The sequence below is a fragment of the Odocoileus virginianus genome, chromosome 14, assembly GCF_023699985.2.
Source record: "Odocoileus virginianus isolate 20LAN1187 ecotype Illinois chromosome 14, Ovbor_1.2, whole genome shotgun sequence".
NCBI classification, from domain to species: domain Eukaryota; kingdom Metazoa; phylum Chordata; class Mammalia; order Artiodactyla; family Cervidae; genus Odocoileus; species Odocoileus virginianus.
Genome location: NC_069687.1, coordinates 49,042,336 through 49,067,350, shown reverse-complemented (window position 1 = coordinate 49,067,350; position 25,015 = coordinate 49,042,336). Strand labels below are relative to the sequence as shown.

Sequence of the window (25,015 nt, the reverse complement as noted above, 5' to 3'; positions counted from 1 at the left end):
CATTAAAATAATTATAATTCATACAAAAAGTAAATTACCCATTCAAGCAGAGAATTTAGCTATATGTTTTGGTCACAAAAATGAAGGACATAGACATTGCCATCATGCATTACTTTAAATGTATTAAAAAATGGACCACAGTGTGAATTAGTGAAGTCGCTCAGTCATTTCCGACTCATTGCGACCCCGTGGATTATAGCCCACCAGGCTCCTCCGTCCATGGGATTCTCCAGGCAAGAATACTGGAGTGGGTTGCCATTTCTATTAGACCTCATCAAAAGACCATTTAGATTCAAAGCTTATAAATTATTGTCCAAATATTCTCATTAAGATAGCTCAAATTGATTTAGAGCTTTGAATATGGTGGGCATTAGATTCTGGTAGACAGATAAGCCAGTCTTTAAATCAACCAGTGCTCCTTTGCTAATCCTTCATCTAGCTTATTATCTAGCATGGACCCTCACCCTCCATCATGAACACTACTGCACTGTGAATTCTGACTTTGTGTTTTAGACATGGAATCCTTTGGAGGCAAGGAGATATTTGTGATTATAGTAATCATGAGTAAATAATACCAGTAGGGGACCTGGGGCCTGTGGTATATCAGAGCCGTACAGCTAAACTATCAGCATCAGTTTGGAGTGTTGAGAGCAATAACTGAGAAATGACATGTTTTGTGATTTTGTGACCAGGCAGAATGATGCTTATAACTTCAAGCTCTACCTCACAGTTGAATCAGCCAGCAAGATCTTCATATGATATTTGGACTAGAATTTTAATGTTTATGTTGCTAGCATTTTGTCTGATTTGGGATTAATTCAGTTGTCATGAATAGCTCTTTGGCAAATGAAAATAAGATAACTGTAAGCTAATAAAATTAGGGAATTTCAATGTGAGATATGTGCAATACCAAAAGATTCATCTCTATCAACCAAAATAAGTGGAAAAAAATAATGGAGATAGTCAATTCTTAATTTTTTTTAGTAATTTCAAATATATTTATTCATTATGAGTATGTTTGCAGAACAATTTAGATACAAAATGTTCTTATCCTTAGCAATTTCATGATCAAGGTGTGAAAATGAGACATGCATACTCACATTAAAAATTAAACAACTATTCAAGAAGCATTTCAGGCTGTGATTAAGGGCCATGTGAATAGTATGAACAATAAATGAAAGGAAAGATCAAGGATGGCACAATGGAAGAATAGAAAAACTTGGAATTGCCTTGCTTTTGGATTGAATTGCAATTGGGTTGAAGTTGAATAAGTAGAAGGTGTACTAAGCTGAAGATGGGAGAAACTCAAAATAAGAGTTGAATGCCTGAAATTAGACATTAGCATGTCATCTTTGGAGACAGTGAAGGGCTGCCAAAGTAGTCTCTGACTATCTTGTCTGGGTCCTTGATGGCCAAGTTGAGCCATTTAGACTTCCTCCTGAGAATATTGGTGAATCTGGAAGAATCTCTATGGAGGAGTAGAAAAACAATGACAGCACATTTGAATGGTGAATCTGATAAAAATGTGCATACTTTCCTGAAACTAGGGAGAAATTAGAAAGGAAGAAAGCACTGGTTTGAACAGTGGTTTTTAAACTTGAATGTGCTTAAGAATCCCCCTAGGTAACTTGTTAAAATTGCAGATTCCTGAGCCTTATTCCAGAGGTTCTGATTAAGTCAGGAGAGGGCTTTTAATCTCCGTCTTAACAAGTATCAGTGTGCTTCTGATTTAAGTGGTCTTCAGACCGCATTTTGAATAATACTAAATTAAAATGCAGTCACAATAATCCATGAGTGAAGGTTTATACTATAAACCTTTGGGAGTAGCATTGAAAAGGAAATAATGACTGTAAAAGATACAGTGATACGACTTAGAAATGTTTGCATATAAAAAAATCAAAGAGAAGACATAGTCTAAAATGATATTAATGTATTTAAGTCAATATATTTGATAAATTTTGTTTTTACAACTGGATTTTCTACTCAATTAATTCACCTGAAAGACTCAGGCATATAGAAATGATGCCTAAATGTGAACTAAGGAGAAAAGTGAAAGTGAAAGTCACTCAGTCGTGTCTGACTCTTTGCCACACCATGGACTACACAGTCCATGGAATTCTCCAGGCCAGAATACTGGAGTGGATAGCCTTTCCCTTCTCCAGGGGATTTTCCCAGCCCAGGGATCAAAGCAAGGTCTCCCCCATCGCAGGCAGATTCTTTATCAGCTGAGCCACCAGGGAAGGAGAAAATACAACATGAAATAATGAATATGGTAATACATGTAGATAAAAAAGATATTCAGAAAAAATAATTCATTTCATATTTGAATCAAATAATCATTCTAATGATTATTTTTCCCATCATGGATTTCACTAACTGTAGTCAAGTTTCCTGAATTCCTTTCATCATTAGTTTTTGAAAATGGATGTAGAATTCTCAATTATCCATATCTTCCCCATTGAGCTAAGAGGAAGACAATAGGGACCATGTTGGATCATCTCTATAGTTATGATTATCTTATATCCTGTGTTTGGGGAAATAATTATCTTAATATTAATTTTAATAATAATTATTTCCTCATCTCACAGATACAGAGTACATATTGATGATTACAAGAGGTGGTTGGTAGCAGACTGGAAAAAATGGGTAAAGGTACAAACTTCTAGTTTTTAAATAAATAAGTCCTAGTAGTGTAGTGTACAATATGGTGTCTATAGGTAATAATACTGTACTGTATATTTGAAAGTTGCTGGGAGAGTAGATCTTAAAAGTTCTCACCATAAGGAAGAAAGATTACCTGTGTGGTGATGGATGTTAACTAGACTTATTTTAGTGACTATTTCATAAGGTATTCAGTGTTGTACCACTGAAACTAATATAATGTTATATGTCAATTATATCTCAAATTTTGAAAGTAATAATAGCTTCCATTTCCTAGAGAATTATCTGACTATGAAACCCAGTTTTTGGTTTGCACAATATAATTACTGGAATTATGGTCCATAGTAGGGCCATATTTTACAAAAAATGCACGATTTGGGACCTTATTCTCAATTGTTTCTGGAACAAAGTCACAAGAACATCCTGAGGAGATTAATATAGTTAGATTCTAGCTTATGTCATTAAGCCATCAGGAAGGGTACTGATGAACATTATAAGGAAAATTGAATTTTAAGTAGAAATTATAATAATTATCAGAAGTTTTTCAGTCTCAGTTTGATGCAAATTTTGAGGTCACAGTGCTTCCACTGAAACAGTAACTCAAAACAAGTTTTCCTAAAGAAATTCCACCTTTTAAAATATTTTTTAGTTTATATTATACCTTCGTTTATACATGTGAACAAATTATTTGGCCTTTCAGTTAATAACATCTGAGTATTTTTATAGATTACCTTTAGAGTTATTGTGAGCTCTAATAATGGTATTAGGAACTGGAAATGTTCCTTTTACATGGACATTGCCTAAAATTATTGAAATTTCAAAGTTCTTGGTTATACCAACAGAAGGAAAATAAATGAATCCAAGTGCCTTGAAGAAGAAAAGTTTATAAATCAGTTTCAGTTCAGTTCAGTAGCTCAGTCATGTCTGACTCTCTGCGACCCCATGGACTGCAGCATGCCAGGCTTCCTTGTGTATCACCAACTCCCGGAGCTTGTTCAAATTCATGTCCATCAGGTCGGTGATGCCATCCAACCATCTCATCCTCTGTCTTCCCCTTCTCCTCCAGTCTTCAATCTTTCCCAGCATCAGGGTCTTTTCCAATGAGTCAGCTCTTCACATCAGGTGGCCAAAGTATTGGAGTTTCAGCTTCAGCATCAGTCCTTCCAATGAACACCCAGGACTGATCTCCTTTAGGATGGACTGGTTGGCTCTCCTTGCAGTCCAAGGGACTCTCAAGAGTCTTCTCAGCACCACAGTTCAAAAGCATCAGTTTCAGTTAGGGGTAAATAATCATATTCCTTCACACTTTAAAAGAATATTTGAAAAAGGGATGACTTTCACCTCTTGAAAAGGATGGTAAAAAGACGTGGGAGAGGTTTCAGCTGAGGGGAAAAGGGAGTAGCAAGAAAAGGCTGCAGACAAAAGGTGAGCAGTTAATTGTGCTGGGCAGCTAGGGATTGTAAAGAACTCTTCCTTTGGGGTGAACTACCTGAATTAAAACGATTCTCTTGAGATCACACCACCTCCTGCCCTGAGTCCTCTCTGGTGCTGATTGAAGGCTGTTGAATGTGTCTTCTAGGGCCTTGACACTCACTTTTGCCCAAACATTTCAGGGATTATGTCCTGTGGAACACTGGTGGCTTGTTAGTCAAGGAACTTGTCATCTAATATTTTCTTATTCATTGCCGTGCTCACTTGCTCAGTTGTGTCTGACTTTTTGCGACCTCATGGTCTACAGCCCACCAGGCTCCTCTGTTCGAGGAATTTTCCAGGCAAGAATACTAGAGCAGGTTGCTGTTTCCTACTACAGGGGATCTTCCTGACTCTGGGCTCGAACCAGTATCTTCTGCATCTCCTGCATTAGCAGGTGTGTTCTTTACCACTTAGCCACCACAGAGGTTAGCAGACTGTTTCTATAAAGATCCATAGAGTAAATATTTTTTACTTCATGGGCTATATAGTCTCTGTCATGACTACTGAACTCTGCCATGTAGTGTGAAAGCAGCCATAGATAATCAGTAAATGATTATCAGTAAATGAATGGATGTGGCTGTGTGCAAATAATGCTTGATTTACAAAAACAGGTGGTAAGCTGGATTTGTCCCATGCCTATAGTTTGTCAGACCCCTTCTATTGCAATATATGGTATTTCTATTATGGATCAATAGATAGGCTGAGAAAGCTAACTACTTTCCTAGCATAGTTTCCTGAAAAAGTTTCAGATTAAAAATAGATAGGAACCTGACCCAGTACTAGATTTGGTAAATTCCTTAAAGAAATGTAAAAGTCTTTGGAAGCACATAAATAGTGTCTAGAAATTGGGTTGCAGTATTTTCGAGTTGTGTAAATTTTATAGCTCTTTTTCATCTGTGAAGTAGAACTAAAAACACCTACCTGATAAAAAGGCCACAGCCATCAATTGCCATTACATAGGTAAATGCCCATTACAACAGCTCTGATGTACAGTAGACCTTCAGTAAACATTAGTTTTCTTCCTTCTTCTCCATATGCCAGAGCACACATATGGAGTAAAAATAAAAGTACAACAGAAACAAAGCAGAGCAGAAGGCATAATTAGCTTCGTTTTTAAGGTAAAACAGCTCTTTATTTCACTAAAATATCCATTGTTGGCTTAAAGACACAGTCTTCTTACTGCTTGGACACAGCTCATAGTTTTCAAGAGCTCTGCATCTAGCTTGATACTGTGGGGTTGTTGGTTTTCCATCTTCTTCATTTCCTAAATTATATGTAATAAATGTATACATATATATGCATGCTGTGTTGTGTATTAGTCAGTCATGTCTGACTCATTGCAGGCAGATTTTATATATTTATATATATATATATATATATATATATATATATATACACACACATACACACACACACATATTTACATATATGTGTGCTTTTGTATACATATTGCCCTTCCCTGATACTTATGTGGCAATTATTGTGCCAAGCTTTTTTTACACTTATTGTCTCATTTAATCCTTACAATATTTTACAAAGTTGTTCCTTTATCATCCTTATCTTATAGATATGAAATTGATAGAGCACTTAATGTAATCTACCTGCAGTCACATATGCAGAAGCATGGTATTGAAACTCAGGGCTTCTGATTATAGTGTCCATTTTCTTAATGATGATGATTAAATATGTTTAAAATTGCTTTGAAAAATAAAAATAATATTTAAATGCAATGAAACTATTGACTACTGTTTTGACCATTTTGACTGAATAACTTTGTTATTTATGGGATACACTAAAGAACTAGGTTCAAAATGCAATGTGTGGTTTTATAATTGGTCAGTTCATCCCTACCTTTGAATCTGCACAGAAGCCACTTGCAAATAAATCTAGATCTCCATTTGGCATACTCCACAAAGCATTCTAAACAATTCAGTGTGTTCACATGATGAGATTTCCATTATTTATGCATGAAGAAAATATGCCATTTCCCATGCACTGACCAGGGGGGAAATTATTCAATCTTAGTAATATTAGACCATGGGTCTTCCGTTTATCTGAAAATGGTCGTGTCATGCTGAGAATAATGGTTCAGATCCTTCTCCTTCCTTCAAATATTATGTCAAAATTATACTGATCAAAATAAATAAAACCTGTATCACTGTGTCAAGGCTATGAGAAGATAGAATAAGCCAGCACAAACATTAAAAAGGAATATGTTAGAGAGTCTGCCTTGAATTGTGAATTCTATTCATTTTTACCTCTTCCAAGGTTCTTATTTTCTTCTACTAAGAAAGTTACATGGAAATTTTATACTTCTATTGAAATAAATAGCACCTTCCCCATTTTTTAAAAAAGGCACTGTTTCATTTAAAAAGAAACTTACATTTACAAAGAAAGGGAATAACTGGGCCTCATTCAAGTTAGTTTGTGAATGTGCCCCTGGTGCTAATCTGAATTTTCTCTTTTGGACAGATTAAAAAACTTGTCTTTCCTCAACGTCAGCCCCCTCTTTGAAGTCTTGTTTACCTCAGTTCTCAAAGACAAATTGCAGTATTTAAAAAAAAAAAAAATTGTAGTATTGCTGAAAAATAACATATTTGTTTTCACTTAAGGAAAAGCCATTTGCTATAATGAGTTAAACTTACTCATCTTTCAACTACTACCACCTATAGCTACGGTAAGGTTTGAATTAGGTGGTCTTGGATAATTTTCTAAAAATATTCAGAGAAGTCTCCACCCACCCCATCCACATGAAAGCTCATGAATGTAAATTAGGGAATTAGTCCTAGAATGGCCTTATTCCTACCAAGAGGGAGAGAATCCCCCACCCCCCCCCCTCCCTTTTCCTATGTTATTACAAGTTTCTAGTTTGGGCATCTGAAAATTGGGTTTCTGGTGAAGCTTCTCCCAATATGATTTCATACTTAATTGCTGTCTGATTCAGGGAGAGGAAGAAAGCAACAAAATGTCTGGGTTTTCTCAAGATGAGAAAGTTTATAGATAAGGAAACTAAGGGTCAACAAAGTTAAAAAACCTGCCCCTGAATCCCACAACTTTCAGGGGTAAATTCTTCTGTTTGATCCCTGTACCCATCCTCTTAACTAGAACATCCGGTTCCATTTGCGAGGAAATTGGAAATATACAAGCACACAAAACTTGCTAATGAGGGGCAGGTACTGAAACTGCAGAGGCAGCAGGGAACTCTAGTCTAGAAGAAGAGGTCTGTGTGCTCTGTGACAAGTCATTACCCTTCTCTGTGCCTCAGTTTTCTTATCTGTACACTGGGGATAATAATAAATTCTTCAAACACAGAACAATTGCTGCCTCACAGTAAACTATAAATGCTAGCTATTGTTGGGTTACGCATCCTCACCTCTTTTGTCTTATACTGTTTATTGCTTAGAACAGATAGATGAACATGTGATTCAGAGATGTAGTTTTTTATACATCAGAACAGTTTGGGGAACTTGAGGTTATATTGAGAATAGCAATTTTTTTTCTCTCTCACTATCCATATTCTATTTTAAACTACCTTAATTCTCTTCTTTTTTCCTGCTAATCCTGCTGCTTCTCGATCCTTAGACAACTATCCTCAGTTCTTGTTAGTTACTTCGAATCCCTACTGTGATGTTTGCTGATAGCTAAAATGTTAGATGATAAGGAATGTTATATTTTAATGGCAGATGTTTGAAAAATTAAAATGCTCCTGACCCTAGGAGGGAAAATTCCTGCTGATCAAAGGATGTAGAGCTTTGTGACAATCTAGAGGAGTGAGATGGAGTGGAAGTCGGGGGTGGGGGGGGGGGGAGATTCAGGAGGGAGGGAACATTTGTATACCTGTGGCTCCTTCATGTTGATATATGGCAGAAACAAGCTCAATAGTGTAAAGCAATTATCTTCCAATTAAAAATAAATAAATTTAATGCTAAAAAAAGAGAGTATGTAGGGGGTGAATATCTAGGGATACAGGATGGGATAATCACAGCCAAAGAATGGAACAGATTAACCCTGCATTGAAAGCTACCATCTTTGCTTGCACAATTTTTTTTTTGTTGTTGTTCTATTTCAGCATTAATTTAAAAGCTAAACTTTGAAATGAAGATGAATTCTAATTTAAAGAAATTTGCTTATTATTTTTAACTCAGAATTCTGTTTGGATTTCCCATATTTTTTTCTGCTGCCACAGGTCTGAAAGTCAGTCCAGTGATAGAATTTGGGGAGTTTATAAATACAGAGTGTTTACACATGGCCTGTAGCTGTCTCTTCTAAATAATGTGATATTTGTCTCCATGCTGCCCACTAAGCTCCTGCCCACTTCATTTTATCTCTTCTCTTGGTGATGAAGTAGGTTCCCTGCCCTGTTGATGTCTTGTGGGTTTTTATTATTCAACATTCAATACGTACAAAGGAATCTTTGTAATATGCAGCTTAAAGAGCATATCATTTTGGAACTATAATATTGTCAACATATTGCATCTTCTTTCTCCCACTAACCATCTCTTTCTTCCTAGTTCACCAGGTAATAACCATCCTACATTTTGTGAATTTCATAATCTTTCTATTTTTAAACACTTCCTAAAATATCACATATGTATGTATTCTTTAAAATCTTGCTGCTTAAGTATGGTCCACAGATCTGTAGCAGCGGTGCCATCTGGGAGCTTATTAGAAATACAGAATCTCAGATCTATTGAATCAGAATCTACATTTAATAACTAATAGATTCATATGCATATTAGTTTGAAGAGCATTGTGCCAAATGTATTATTTTGTTTTCCGTGGGGTTTTTTGTTTATTTTCTCATTTTTTCCTTGTGTTTGAACTTCAGAAGAAGGGTATGGTGTTTGTAGTCCACTGCCGCTTGCTTTGCTAACTTAACAAGGCATTTATTTCTGAGATTCATCCAAGTTGCCTTGAGTAGTCATTTATGGCTGCATGATATAACATTTGTTGAACATCCCCGAATTTATTTTTTCTTTTATTGCCAAGAATTGAGGTTGTGTCTGGCTTTTTTGTTATAAAGCATAATCCTGCTACAAACACTAAGGTGCATGTCTCCTGGTGTGTGTGTTTGTGTGTGTGTGTGTGTGTGTGTAAGAGATTCTCTGCACTAAGTACCCAGGAGTGGAATTGTGAATATTGGTCTATGTTAATAGTCACTTTTACAAGATAATGGTAGATTATTTTCCCACCAGCAATGTGTAAGAATTCCCATCTTTACCAACACATGATATCATCAGGTTTCTTACTTCTTTGCCAACCTAGTGGATAGTACATGCCTTCTCAATGTGATCAAAACGTGCATTTCACTTGATTACAAAAGGGACTGATCAATTTTTCTTAAGTTTAATGACCATTCAGCTTTCCCCTTCTGTGAAATGCCTTGTCATATATTTTGACTGTTTTTCCATTATTTCTTTCTTAATTTATAGGAGTAGTTATTTTAAAATAATGCTTTGAGAATTACATGTATTTCAATATTTTCTCCCAGTTTATGACTTGTCCTCTCACTTTCTTAATGGAAGTTCTACATGCTAATGTAGTTTAGTTTATTAATCTTTTCTTTCATTGTTAGTATTTCTTGTAACTTTTAAAAAGAAGATCCTCTCTGAAATGAAAACTGGGGTATATATGTCTTTTAGAATTGTGATTTTCGCAGGGTATATGCCCAGTAGTAGGATTGCTGGGTCATATGGTAGTTTTATTCCTAGTTTGTTTTTTTTTTAAAAGAAATCTCCATACTGTTTTCCATAGGCTGTATCAATTTACATCCCTACCAACAGTGCAAGGCAGTTCTCTTTACTCCACATCCTCTCCAGCATTTAGTGTTTGTAGATTTTTTGATGATGGCCATTATGACTGGTGGAAAATAATAAATACCTCTATATTTTTGAGTTGCATTTCTCTAATAGTAAGCAATGTTGAGCATTTTTTTCATGTGTTTATTAGCTATCTCTGTGTCTTCTTTGGAGATACATCTGTTTAGGTTTTCTGACCATTTTTTGATTAGGTTGTTTATTTTTCTGGAATTGAAAGTGAAATTGCCTGAAACTGAAAGTCACTCAGTTGTGTCCGTCTCTTTGCCACCCCATGGACTGTACAGTCCATGGAATTCTCCAGGCCAGAATACTGAAATGGGTAGCCTTTCCCTTCTCCAGGGGATCTTCCCGAACCAGGGATCAAAACCCAGGTCTCCCACATTGCAGGTGTATTCTTTACCAGCTGAGCCACAAGGGAAGCCCAAGAATACTGGAATGAGTAACCTACCCCTTCTCCAGGGTATCTTCCTGACCCAGGAATAAAACTGGGGTCTCCTGTATTGCAGGCTAATTCTTTACCCACTGAGCTATCAGGGAAGCCCCTTGAACTTCCTGAGCTGCTTTTATATTTTGGAGATTAATCCTTTGTCACTTGCTTCATTTGCAATAGCCAGGACATGGAAGCAACCTAGATGTCCATCAACAGATGAACTGATAAAGGAGTTATGATACATATATAAAATGGAATATGACTCAGCCACAAAAAAGAATGAATTTTAGTCAGTTCTAGTGAGGATGAAAAAAGAGGCTGTTAAACAGCGTGAAATAAGTCAGAAAGAAAAAAAAGTATTATATATTAACACATATATTATATATGTACTCTAGAAAAATAGTACTGATAAACCTGTTTAACTTCAGTTCAGTTCAATCGCTCAGTCATATCCAACTCTTTGTGACCTCATGCATTGCAGCACGCCAGGCCTTCCTGTCCATCACCAACTCCTGGAGCCACTCAAACTCATGTCCATAGAGTTGGTGATGCCATCCAGCCATCTCATACTCTGTTGTCCACTTCTCCTCCCACCTTCAGTCTTTCCCAGCATCAGGGTCTTTTCAAATGAGTCGGTTCTTCCCATCAGATGGCCAAAGTATTGGAGCTTCAGCTTCAGCATCAGTCCTTCCAATGAATATTTGGGACTGATTTCCTTTAGGATTGACTGGTTGGATCTCTTGCAGTCCAAGGGACTCTCAAGAGTCTTCTCCAACCCCACAGTTCAAAAGCATCATTTCTTCGACACTCAGCTTTCTTTATAGTCCAGCTTTCATATCCATACATGACTACTGGAAGAACCACAGCTTTGACTAGCAGGAACTTTATTGCCAAAGTCATATCTCTGTTTTTTAATATGCTGTCTACATTGGTCATAGCTTTTCTTCCAAAGAGCAAGCATCTTATAATTTCATGACTGCAGTTACCATCTGCAGTGATTTTGGAGCCCAAAAAAATAGGCTCTCACTGATTCCATTGTTTCCCCATCTATTTGCCATGAAGTGCTGGGACCGGATGCCATGATCTTGGGTTTCTGAATGTTGAGCTTTAAGCCAACTTTTTCACTCTCCTCTTTCACTTTCATCATCATTAGTTCTTCTTTGCTTTATGCCATAAGGGTGGTATCATCTGCATATCTGAGGTTACTGATATTTCTCCCAGCAGTCTTGATTCCAGCGTGTGCTTCATCCAGCCTGGCATTTCACTTGATGTACTCTGCATATAAGCTAAATAAGCAGGCTTACAATATACAGCCTTGTTGTGCTCCTTTCCCGATTTGGACCCAGTCTGTTGTTCCAAACTGTCGTTCCAAACAGTCTGTTTTTCCAGTCTGTTGTTCTAGACTGTTGTTTCAAACATTTCTAACTGTTGCTTCTTGACCTGCATACAGATTTCTCTGAAGGCAAGTAAGGTGGTCTGGTATTCCCATCTCTTGAAGAAATTTCCACAGTTTGTTGTGATCCACACAGTCAAAGGCTTTGTCATAGTCAATAAAGCAGAAACATTTTTTTCTGGAACTCTCTTGCTTTTTCGATGGTCCAACAGATTTTGGCAATTTGATCTCTGGTTCCTCTGCCTTTTCTAAATCCAGCTTGAACATCTGGAAGTTAACATTTCACGTACTATTGAAGCCTGGCCTGGAGAATTTTGAGCATTACTTTTCTAGCATGTGAGAAGAGTGCAATTGTGCGGTAGTTTGAACATTCTTTGGCATTCCCTTTCTTTGGGATTGGAATGAAAACAGACCTTTTCCAGTCCTGTGACCACTGCTGAGTTTTCCAAATTTGCTGGCATATTGAGTGCAACACTTCCACAGCATCATCTTTTAGGATTTGAAATAGCTCAACTGGAATTCCATCACCTCCACTAGCTTTGTTCGCAGCAATGCTTCCTAAGGCCTACTTGACTTTGCATTCCAGGATGTTTGGCTTTAGGTGAGTGATCACACCATCGTGGTTATCTGGGTTCTGAAGATCTTTTTTGCATAGTTCTTCTGTGTATTCTTGCCACCTCTTCTAAATATTTTCTGCTTCTGTTAGGTTCCTACCATTTCTCCTTTATTGTGCCCATCTTTGCATGAACTATTCCCTTGGTATCTCCAATTTTCTTGAAGCGGTCTCTAGTCTTTCCCATTCTATTGTTTTCCTCTATTTCTTCGCACTGATCACTGAAGAAGACTTTCTTATCTCTTGTTGCTATTCTTTGGAACTCTGCATTCAGGTGGGTATATATTTCCTTTTCTCATTTGTCTTTAGCTTCTCTTCTTTTCTCAGCTATTTGTAAGGCCTCCTCAGACAACCATTTTCCCTGTTTGCATTTTTTTTTTTTTTGGTGATGCTTTTGATCACTGCTGCCTGTACAACATCATAAACCTCCATCCATAGTTCTTCAGGCACTCTATCAGTTCTAATCCCTTGAATCCATTTGTCACTTCCACTGTATAATTGTAAGGAATTTGATTAGGTCATACCTGAATAGTCTAGTGGTGTCCCCTACTTTCTTCAGTTTAAGTCTGGATTTGCAATAAGGAGTTCATGATCTGAGCCACAGTCAGCCCCCAGTCTTATTTTTGCTGACTGTATAGAGCTTCTCTTTTTTTGGCTATAAAGAATATAATCAATCTGATTTTGGTATTGACCATGTGGTGATGTCCATGCGTAGAGTTTTCTCTTGCACTGTTGGAAGAGAGTGTTGGCTTTGACCAGTGTGTTCTCTTGGCAAAACTCTGGTAGCCTTTGACCTGCTTCATTTTGTACTCCAAGGCCAAATTTGCCTGTTACTCCAGGTATCTCTGGAGAAGGCAATGGCAACCCACTCCAGTACTCTCGCCTGGAAAATCCCATGGATGGAGGAGCTTGGTATGCTGCCATCCATGGGGTCACACAGAGTCGGACAGAACTGAAGCGACTTAGCAGCAGCAGCAGCAGCAGCTGCCGCCAGATACCTCTTGATCTTCTTTTGCATTCCAGTGCCCTATGATGAAAAGGACATCTTTTGGGGGTATTAGTTCTAGAAGGGAAAACCTAATCCTGTTTGTAGGGCAGCAATAGACATGCAGACATAGAGAACAGACTTCTGGATACAGTGGGAGAAGTAGTGGGTAGGGCACATTTCAGTTCAGTTCAGTTTACTTGCTCAGTCGTGTCTGACTCTGCGACCCCATGAACCGCAGTACGCCAGTCCATCACCAACTCCCGGAGTTTACCCAAACTCATGTCCATTCAGTCAGTGATGCAATCTAACCATCTCATTCTCTGTCATCCCCTTCTCCTCCAGCCTTCAATCTTTCCCAACATCAGGGTCTTTTCAAATGAGTCAACTCTTCACATCAGGTGGCCAAAATATTGGAGTTTCAGCTTCAACATTAGTCCTTCCAATGAACACCCAGGACTGATCTCCTTTAGGATGGACTGGTTGGATCTCCTTGCTGTCCAAGGGACTCTCAAGAGTCTTCTCCAACACCACAGTTCAAAAGCATCAATTCTTCAGCACTCAGCTTTCTTTATAGTCCAACTCCCATACCCATACATGACCACTGGAAAAACCATAGCCTTGACTAGACGGACCTTTGTTGACAAAGTATTGTCTCTGATTTTTAATATGCTGTCTAGGTTGGTCATAACTTTTCTTCCAAGGAGTAAGTATCTTTTAATTTCATGGCTGCAATCACCATCTGCAGTGATTTTGGAGCCCAAAAAAGTAAAGTCAGCCACTGTTTCCACTGTTTCCTCATCTATTTGCCATGAAGTGCTGGGACCGGATGCCATGATCTTAGTTTTCTGAATGTTGAGTTTTAAGCCAGCTTTTTCACTCTCCTCTTTCACTTTCATCAAGAGGCTCTTTAGTTCTTCTTCAGTTTCTGCCATAAGGGTGGTGTCATCTGCATATCTGAGGCTATTGATATTCATTGAAACATATATCCTACCGTATGTAAGATAGATGGCCTGTGAGAATTCACTGTATGATGCAAGGAGCTCAACCCAGTGCTCTGTGACAATGTAGAAGGGTGAGGTGCGATGGGAGGTAGGAGGGAGGTTCAAGAGGAGACATATCTATACCTATCATTGATTCATGTTGAAGTATGGCAGAAATTGACACAACATTGCAAAGCAATTATCCTCCAATTAAAAATAAATATTTTTTTTAAGAAAAGAGATCCTCACTTGTACAAACATCAGAATACTATTGTAGTATTTCCTTCTAAATATTTAAAGTTCTAAATATCTAAACACATGCTTTAAAAATATTTAATATGATTGGAATTGAATTCTGTTTGGTATATGACATAGGCATCAAGATTTATCTTTTATGCTATGGGTAATCAATAGCTCCAACACCATTTATTGAACAATTGCTCTTTTCTCAATAGGTGGTAATGCCATCTCTCTCAAATAATAAGATTGTAAAAGTCTATGTCTGGGGTCTTTATTTTGTTTCATTAGATATTTTATTTATCCTATGCTAGTATTTTACTGTCTTTATTAATACATATTTAAAATAAACATTAATAGTTGGTTGGGAAAGTACCCTCACCTATTTCCTCCTATTTGTTTTTCATATAAAAATTTTATAAGCATGCAAATTCCTTGAAATGTCCTATTGGAATTTTGGGTAGATCTATTCTATTTGATCCTATTCTGTATCTATTTGATCTATTCTAATCAATTTGTGAAAATTTTTTTTCTTTAATTGATTCCTTCCATTCATGAAAATGGTATATCTCTAAGTCTATTTAAAAGATTTTTAAAATTAAAAAATTTTTCCATAATGGTGTTATCATTTATTATGTTTATTCCTAAGAATTGTATGTATGTATATATATGTATGTGTGTATGTATATAACAACATTTATCTGTTGCCTGTAAATGGAAAAACAATTGAGTCTTGTAAATTAGTCACCCTTCTAAATTCTCTCATTCTAATAATTGTTCTACAGACTCTTTTGTGGTTCATATGTGGATAATGATACCATCAGAGAATAATAAATTGTGTTCCTTCTTTTTCAATCCATATTATCTTCAGTGTACTGTGTGTGTGTGTTTGTGTGTGTGTTTTATCTTATTAAGCTGTCTAGGATTGATGGCTTAATTTTGACTAGAAGTATTTATAATGAGCATTTGTATCTTGTCGCTCACAAAAGATATTTCTAATATTTTAGCTAACATCTTTTCAGCTCTCAACTGCTAAATTACCTACCAACTGATGTTATTAAACAACTGTGACATTTTCATTTCAAAAGTTCTATGGTGAGTTTCTCCCTTTGTCACCCAGGCAAATCACAGCTTTTCAACTCAGTTTGGCCAGGGCTCAAGTTCAGGCTTTGATACTAAACAACTACCTGAACTTAGGCCAATGCTTACCCGGTTGCCTTCCTGAGCTTCAGCTTCCTCATGAAAAATGAAGTTAATGCTAATAATCTTCCATTTTAAGGAACTCATTCATTACAATATTCAACTCATTAATAGGAACTCTGTAAAATGAAAAAATCAGCTTTATATTTTCTGAAACAAGTGGAAGATGCATACATTTTGCATACCAATATCTACCATGTTACTTTTCAGCATCTCAAAGTGTAAGATTAAATCTTCTTAACATATAGACTCTTAACTATTTTAGTCTTTGCTAGTCAGGTCTAATTTCATACTAATAGGCTACCTTCTTATAATCTCTTTTTCATCTTTGATATTGAGAGTGACATTTCGAGGCACAGTGATTCTTTTTCTTGAATTTAACTATCAAACACTAAAAGTTTAGCACCCTCTCTTTTTTTTTTCATTTATTTTTATTAGTTGGAGGCTAATTACTTTACAGTATTGTAGTGGGTTTTTTCATACATTGACATGAATCAGCCATGGAGTTACATGTATTCCCCATCCCGATCCCCCCTCCCACCTCCCTCTCCACCCGATTCCTCTGGGTCTTCCCAGTTAGCACCATCTCTTAAAAGCTAGCCAGAAGCTTTTGACAGATGGCATTTAGCACCTGAATAATTATCCTTCAGTTCTCACAAATCAGTTATTTTGAAAGTTCTATGACATATCCTGAGGGATCTGGTAATATCTACTCATTTTAAGTGTATTACTGCTGTATGACTTACCTTGATTTTTGAGTTATTTTAATGATAAAGCAATATACAGCTTCAAGGACTAATGACTATCTTGTTTTCTTATATATAGATATATACTGTGTATATAAATATATATAGAGAGAGACAGAGAGAAGTGTAATCTCTTTCCCTGAAATAAACATTTTCTTAGTGTAAAAATTTGTCTCCCAGGCATAATTTTGTATTTTTCTACATATTTAATAATCTCTCTTCAATGAGGCATAGTCCTTTGAAGCCATTTTCAATGATTATTAGGTGTCTGATTCAATTTAATTAAGTCTAAAATTCAACTCTTTGTTGCTCTGAATACAAGTAGCAAATTCACCATTCTCACCATGACCCACATGGTCCTCCTTGATCTGTCCCCATTTCCAAATAGCCTCCAGCTCACTTCATCCCAGGCCGTTCATCAGCTTGCTATTCCTCAGAAATAACAGACTTGCTGTTAGGTCAGTGTCTGTGCACTTGCTTTCTCTATAGCCTGGAACACTGGCTCACTTCCTTACTTTCTTCAGGTTTTTACTTAAATTCTACCCTATCAGAGGAGTCTTCTTTGATCACCATTTACAAACTCTCAAATATCATACTCTGAGTTCTTAATTTCTGTCAGTTTGTTTTATAGCACTTCACCGTATTGAACATATTTATCTTTGCCTGATGTTTATTCTGGCCTTTCCAATTAAAACAGAAGAGCCAGAACTTTTCTGTTTTATTCAATTCTTTTACTCCAGAACTTAGTGTTTGGTTCATATTTAGTGTTCAATAAATATTGGTTGAATTAAGTAATTAATGTTGAGACAATCAGGTGCATAGGTGTTTTCTATGTAGAGTTAGGTCATAAGGCTACAGTCAACATCTGCAGGAGACTGGCACAAACCTCTTAGTCTCTACTGAAAGATTCATTATGATTTTCAAAATGTTGAAATGTAAGAAAGAAGTGCATTGTTAAAAAGATTAAATAAAATAATGCATGAGAAGTGTTTGGCAGAATGCCAAAAGTTAAATACTCAGTAAATGTAATAAACCTATTTCCATCTAAATTCATCCTTTCCCATTTCTCTCCTGTCATAATGGAAATGTTGTCTTTAGGCTTATTGTTGTTGTTCAGTCACTAAGTCGTGTCTGACTCTCTGTGACGCCATAGACTGCAGCACACCAGGCTTCCCTGTCCTTCACTGTCTCCTAGAGTTTGCTCAACTCATGTACATTGAGTCAGTGATGCCATCCAACTGTCTCATCCTCTTTTGCCCCCTTCTTCTCTTGCCCTCAATTTTTCCCAGCATCAGGGTCTTTTCCAGTGTGTTGGTCCTTCTAGTCTTTTGTATGATTTAAGGCAAAGTCTTCCATTTGTATCTTAGAGTTTAATCCACCCTTGCCTTCTCAGAGACAGCATTTACCTTCCTTCTTCCTCTCATATCCTTGTTTTGCATCCTACACATCAACCCTAAAACCTTAAAACCAAATCCTTGATTTACATCCTCTTTGCATCCTACCCATCAACCCTAAAACCTGGTCCACCCAGAAAGGGTCCTTAATGTTAATTGACACAAAGTCACCCTATTATCTTGAGGGGGCACTTCATAAGAAGTGATTCATCAACAGATGTTTGCATACTGCCTATCCTCACAGATTTATAGAATCACTTACCATTTTCTGAATGTCCAATGCTGCATAATTTCTCTCATCTCTTACGTTTTTGCGTATGTCAGTTTCTGCCCAGAATGCCTTTACCCTTTGATATTCCCCAAGGTATACACAGACACAGTCACACAAATATATTCACGCAAAATGAGATTAGCTAATTCTGATTTGCACTTGAGGACAACTCTTTCATTGTGAAGACTCACTGAGTCCTATGAAGCGAATGTCCCTCCTGTGTTTCCACTGCAGACACTACATATCTCTATCAACTCTCCCTCTTTCCTTCTCCTTCTCTTTGTCTCTCTCTCTCTCTCCCTCCCGTCCTCTTTCTCTGCCTCCCTCTCTCCCTTCCCCACCCACTGACTTACAGCTACTAAGCTCCTTGAGTGCAAGTATTTTTTTATGTAAATCAATGAAACACCAAAGTCTACATGAGAATTGTATTCGTACTCAGTCGCTCAGTTGTGCCTGACTTTGTGACCCCATAGACTGTAGCCCACCAGGCTCCTCTGTCCATGGGATTTCCAAGGCAAGAATACTGGAGAGGGTTGCCATTTCCTCCTCCCAGGGATCTTTCTGAGCTAAGGATCAAACCTGTATCTCCTGCATTGGCAGGCAGATTGTTTACCACTATATAAGCTACACTTTTAACTTAAATTGACAAGTGGAGTGGTGTCATTAGAAAGTTACAAATTTGCTCTCTGGTAGTACTGAAGCCTGTGTGTCAACAAACAAGTTGCTGCTAAATTAGCATTAATGTGCTAGCCAAAGGCAGATATGCTTAAGATAAGCATTTCTTTAACATTTATTGCATATTCCTGTTTGTTACATATTAGAGAAAAAAATGACTGGAAAATGACTTAATATATCAGAAACAATGGGAAGGAGACTTTAGTACTAGTATTTATAGTGGTAATATTGACAATACATACAACTTAATACATGTACAGACTTTCACAATTTTCAGAGTACTTTTATGGCTTTAGAAAATACTAAAAACATTGAACATCTAGGGAAAATCTAAGACTGAATGCATCCTTTGGTTATTTCTAACTAGGCACCTGATTGGCCTTATGACAGTATTGCTAGTGAAAATTTTTCAAATTTATGCTATCTGTTTCACATTGAATTAATGCATCCAGTTAAAATAATACAGGTGTTCAAGTATACATAAGATATATGCAAAAAAAGACTCATATGGTGAACAGTATAGAGGTTCCTTTAAAAAGTAAAAATACAGCTACCAGATGATCTAGCAATCTGACTCCTGGGCATATATCTGGAGAGAGCCGTAACTTGAAAAAAAAATACATGTACTTCAGTGTTCATAGGAGCACTATTTATGATAGTCAGGACACAGAAGCATCCTAAATGTTCATCAGTAGAGGAATAGATAAATAAGATGTGGTACATATACACAATGGAATATTACTCAGTCATAAAAAAGAACAAAATAATGGCATTTGCAGCAACACAGATGGACCTAGTTTGTCACACTGGGTGAAGACAGCTGAAAAAAGACAAATATCACATTGTATTGCTTCTATGTGGGATCTAAGAAAGGGGGGTACAAATTAACTTATCTATAAAACAGAAATGGAGTCAGATGTAGAAAACAAACATGGTTACCAGGGGCTAAGTGGGGATAAATTGGGAGATTGGGACTAACATGTACACACTACTATGTATAAAACAGATAACTAACAAGGAAATGCTACTCAATACTCTGTGATGGCCTATATGGGAAAAGAATCTAAAAAACAGTGGCTATGTGTATAACGGATTCTTTGCTGTACAGCTGAAACTAATACAACACTGTAGATCAACTATACTCCAATAAAAATTATGTTTCATTGAAATCCTCCTCCCATCACCAAGTTAGAAATAGACTCTTAGTTATCATAACTTACCATTTATCATTTACTTTTGTGTTCTGGATAGAAATGATGCCTGCTGTCTCCTAGCTTTCAATTGACAACATTTCTACCAGAACTCTCCATCATTATTGACAGCAATGTTCTCCTTGTTAATTGCCCAGCAGCATATTGAGTGACTGACTGGCTCTCTAGGGCAGATTTGAAAGGCACTGGCAGAAAAGGGCAGTGATAGTGAGGTACAATACTCTCTGTCTCATGGTAATGGCACCAACTAACTGCTTATTTAGGTTTGTTCAGAAAAGAATACACTGATCTTTTACCTGGACTTTTCACTTTTTATACTGATGTGTTTGAGGATAAGTAGTGAAAGCTTTCAAAAATGTTCTACATGCACCCAATAATTGTAAACACCCTCTTAACACTGTGCCTATAAAACTCCATCTATGATCACTCAATGGAAAAAAATGGATAATTTATATTAAAAATGGACATATAAGCATGGAAAACCAGTGAATCAGTGATATGTTCTGGTTGTTTCAAAAATGAGTAGGCAACGCCTAGAGTAATGAAAAGATTTTTTAAGTAGAAGACTTGGCATGCTCATTTTAAACAGTATAAGTTTCTTTTGACATACAGATGACTAGAGTAATAGATAAAATATATATTTTCATGAGATCTGGGCTCTTAAACTGATTTTCCCAGAAAGTGCCATAGGGAATTCACCAAAGAGCACCTGAAAAGTCTTTGCACCCACATAATAAGGGAGTAGGTCTGGATCAGTAGTTATTGATATATGGAAATCAATTGATAGTAGTTATTAATATATTGAAAGTTTTTTAAGTACTCTTGTCTGGGTCCTACCCTGAGAAATACTAATTTCATTTGTTGTGGCACATCAATGATTTCTAAATTTGTCTGAACCAGAATCACCTGGCAAACTTGGGAGCCATACAAAGCCCAAAGTTGTATCCTAATTCAAGGAACCGGGGCCTTGCATACTTGATTTGCTCTCCAAGTGATTCTGATAACATCCTAGTTCAAAATCACTGGTCTACATTTAGCATCTGCTGCTGCTGCTGCTAAGTCGTTTCAGTCGTGTCCGACTCTGTGCGACCCCATAGATGGCAGCCCACTCGGCTCCTCTGTCTCTGGGATTCTCCAGGCAAGAATACAGGAGTGGGTTGCCATTTCCTTCTCCAGTGCATGAAAGTGAAAAGTGAAACTGAAGTCACTCAGTTGTGTCTGACTCTTCGCGACCCCATGGACTGTAGCCCACCGGGCTCCTCCATCTGTGGGATTTTCCAGGCAAGAGTACTGGGCATTCAGCATCAGACATTTTTAAGTCCTCCAGGTGATACTCCCTAGATGCAGCCATGGTTGGGGACCACTGATGAAAATAATATTTAGGATTATTCCAAGTCTGGCAGGAATAATAAAATTGCTAACTTTTATTAAACATTTATTGTATATAAGGTATTGTGCTAAGTATTATTTCACTCAGTAAATGGAAGACTCTGAGAAATAATACAATCTTGCATTTAAGAGAATGGAGGGTTCATAACTCAGCTAAGGTGACGTGACTAGGAGGTAATAGACTGGAATCCAAGCTGTCTTACTTTAGATATCACACAATTAACTATGACATCAATAACCTTTTGGAATTATAAGAGAAATTGAAAACTCTAAGTTGGGAACATGTTAGGAGGTAGTACTTAAATTATTTTTTATACTTAAAAATATACTTGACTTGTAATTATATAATTAAAACAAAGCAATCATTTTATAAATAAATGGAGAATATAGGGAAAGTGTTTATAAATTAAAAGGAAGTCAGAGGTTGACAGTTTTAGAGAAGCAGCTTTGATTTGAATTATTCTGTTTATTCCAGAAAGGAGACTATAAACTGCTTGTACTAGTAGTACTTGAGGAGTGAACATAAAAATTACATGTAAAGATATTTTGTCATAGTTATATTGAGGGGAGGGTGGCAAGAATTTCAGAGGAAAGAAGAAATGTGTACACTTCTTTGAAATGGTTCCAGTTTTTAATAACTCAATGAATTGGGGGGAAAAAAGCAGTTTACACTCCATAACACTTCTTTTTTTCTCCTTTCATGTTTGGAAAGATATCAGTTCAATACCTTTCTAGGCATGGAAAACGCGTTGGCCACTGCAACTGGTCACACTTGGGCCTGTGAAGGGGAGAGAGAGTGCCTCAGTCAAGTATTACTATGTTTTTGGTCATATAAAGAGGAAAGTGGTACTTGGGAGACTGCCCTGCCCCTCTCAGGACACAGCCTTTCTCAGGTTTGTGAAGAGGACACATATGGCAGAGTGCCAACACTGAAATGTTGGAAGAAGGGACATTTTCTGCCACCAAAAAAAACACAAAAACCAAGGGAAAAAACCCAGAAAGAGATACCAAGGGTCTTTTTGCACAATAGCAAATTTAATTGCTCCCAGTTAGAGAAGGGGACACTTGCACATTTATAAACTGCCCTTACTAATGAGCAAAGTTTGCATTTATTTTTGTTGATGTTATTTCCTGATTGGTGTTTACACTGATCATTTACTATACAGAGAACACTGAATTTTCAGCACTCTGGAGAGTCTGTGAGATGGTTCCTGATTCTGATATTTTGGTATTCACTATATGATGTACCTAAAATGTACATATTCAATTATGTGAAGATTGAGTGTATGCAGAGAACAGAATAATTATGCTGCCAACAAGCCATTGTGAGCCCTAAATGTATTTATATTTCAAATAATGGATGGTTCTGTGGTAACTCCCACAAAGACTAATTTTAGGACTATTTTAACAGTGAGTAAATGACGTGTGATCTTTAAGTAATGTAGTAATATTAAAAAAGGTACAGGAAAAAGTGTATGTTATTCTGAAATTCTCTTGGTTTCTCCAAAACATTTAACATGGCAGGAAAATACTAATTAAAGGAAGACAAATAAAAATTGAGTTTGGATTGTAGTGTCAAATGTGACTAATTTCTGTGGACTAATAATGATACAACATGTTTTAGAACACATTGGTACTGGAGCTGTGTTCTGTTGAAAGTGGCGGAAAGGCAAAATTGCAAGCAGGTGCTTATGGTGGAAACCACTGAAGATAACCAGAGGCTTGTAAGAGAAGAGGTAACCCAACCTTAACTACGGTCGGCTAACTCAGCCGTGGCAAGGGGGCTTGCCTTGATTTCCAACTCGGACCACTCCTGGAAATCTTCATCACAGAAGCAGCAGCAACACAGTTACAAGCTGGAGGGAAGATCTTTAAGAAGAAACTTTGGGCATTCTCCCTGCTATGATCCACACAATACTTAATCCTATGTCAGGGAAAGAGACTGAATTAATCCTAATATTGGATCTTCGCCCAGATCCAGTTTTTCAGCGTCGCGTACATACACCATTCAGGGCAACTTTGCCAGCTTTGCCAGGTCACATCCCTTTTTCTCTGGAAGCTCCAGCATGGGGCTCATCGTCAACAAGCTCTGATAATCAGCCAGGAACCACCCAACTCCATTTCTCCAGGAGGACTGAGGCAAGCGGGAGGTGAAGAGGAAACCTCGGGGGCAGTGGGGGGCCGTGGAGGGAGGGAGGCGGGGGCAAGGGAAGGGGAAGGATCAGGAGGACAGGTCTGACTCCTGACTGGCTGGGGTGGTTGTGGAGAAAGTCACAGCTCAGGCTCACCAGTCAGGAGCTGTCCAACTTTTCAGCAGCTCCGGGATCAAGGTTCGGGTGCCCTGGACCGAGGAGGCGGCTCCTCTGGCCGCCGCTGCTGCTGCTTCTGCAGCTCCAGCTGCTAACAATTCCTGCTCTCGCCTCCGGCGCCGGGAGGAAGGAAGGGAAGAAGAAAGGGAGCAAGGCGGCACCGACCATTGGCGAAGCCGCGCATCGCGCGCCTTAGTCTTGGAGACTTGGGGAGCCCAGGAGCGTGCCTCTGGCACAAGCACCGTGGAGGGAGCCCTGTCGTGTTCTGTGACCTCTCCCGCTGGCAGAGCCCCCTTTCGGTCGTCTGGAGCCTCTGGCGGCTTCAAGTGGGAAGCGGAGCCCAGCCTCAGCTCGGCTCCAGAAGCGGCGGCGGCGGCAGCACCGGGGAGGCGCTCTGGCCGGCGTGGTGAGCCCAGCTGGGCAGCAGGGCGCGGAGCCGCGAGCCAGGATGGAGGCAGAGGGCAGCAGCGTGCCGGCCCGGGCGGGCAGCGGCGAGGGCAGCGACGGCGCCGGCGGGGCCGCGCTCAAAGCCCCCAAGCACCTCTGGAGGCACGAGCAGCACCACCAGTACCCGCTCCGGCAGCCCCAGTTCCGTCTCCTGCACCCCCATCACCACCTGCCCCCGCCGCCGCCGCCCTCGCCCCAGCCCCAGTGCCCCCTGCAGCCGCCGCCGCCCCCCCTGCCGCCGCCCCCGCCGCCGCCGCCCGGGGCGGCTCGCGGCCGCTACGCCTCGAGCGGGGCCACCGGCCGCGTCCGGCACCGCGGCTACTCGGACACCGAGCGCTACCTGTACTGCCGCGCCATGGACCGCACCTCCTACGCCGTGGAGACCGGCCACCGGCCCGGCCTGAAGAAATCCAGGATGTCCTGGCCCTCGTCGTTCCAGGGACTCAGGCGGTGAGTGGAGAGCGCCCCCTCCCCTATTCAGGCAAGGGGTCACCTCCCCAGCTCTCAGAGTCTCCTCGATGGTCCATTTACCCATGCCTTCCTGGACCCGGGGCCAAATTCTATTCTGGGAAACGCGGGCGGGCCAGCAGGGGCGTGTCTGTCCTTGCTTGAAAGGTTACTATTCAGGTGTGTGTAAGAGACCCCGAAAGTACGGCATCGGTGTTGAGTGTGCATGTGGGTATGAGAGAGAGAGATTGAGCTTCCCAGTCGTGTAGATGTAGACCACCCACCCCTCTCCCCTCCCCACCCACTTCCACCCCACCCTGGCGAGTGAGACT

General features: G+C 38.8%; 1 protein-coding gene and 1 long non-coding RNA gene across 2 annotated transcripts in view; one reads left to right on the top strand and one right to left on the bottom strand.

The window, feature by feature from the left end:
- LOC139038269 (uncharacterized) overlaps window positions 1-24,961 on the bottom strand; it is a 96,523-nt gene extending 71,562 nt beyond the window's left edge. Inside the window, exon 1 of the long non-coding RNA XR_011491240.1 lies at window positions 24,603-24,961. This is a non-coding gene — a long non-coding RNA (uncharacterized lncRNA). The remainder of the gene's footprint in view (window positions 1-24,602) is intronic.
- The window catches only part of PDE4D (phosphodiesterase 4D), a 948,758-nt gene continuing 947,887 nt past the window's right edge, over window positions 24,145-25,015 (top strand). Inside the window, exon 1 of the mRNA XM_070476717.1 lies at window positions 24,145-24,686. Within this exon, the coding sequence (XP_070332818.1) occupies window positions 24,238-24,686 (449 nt within the window). The 5' untranslated portion in view covers window positions 24,145-24,237. The remainder of the gene's footprint in view (window positions 24,687-25,015) is intronic.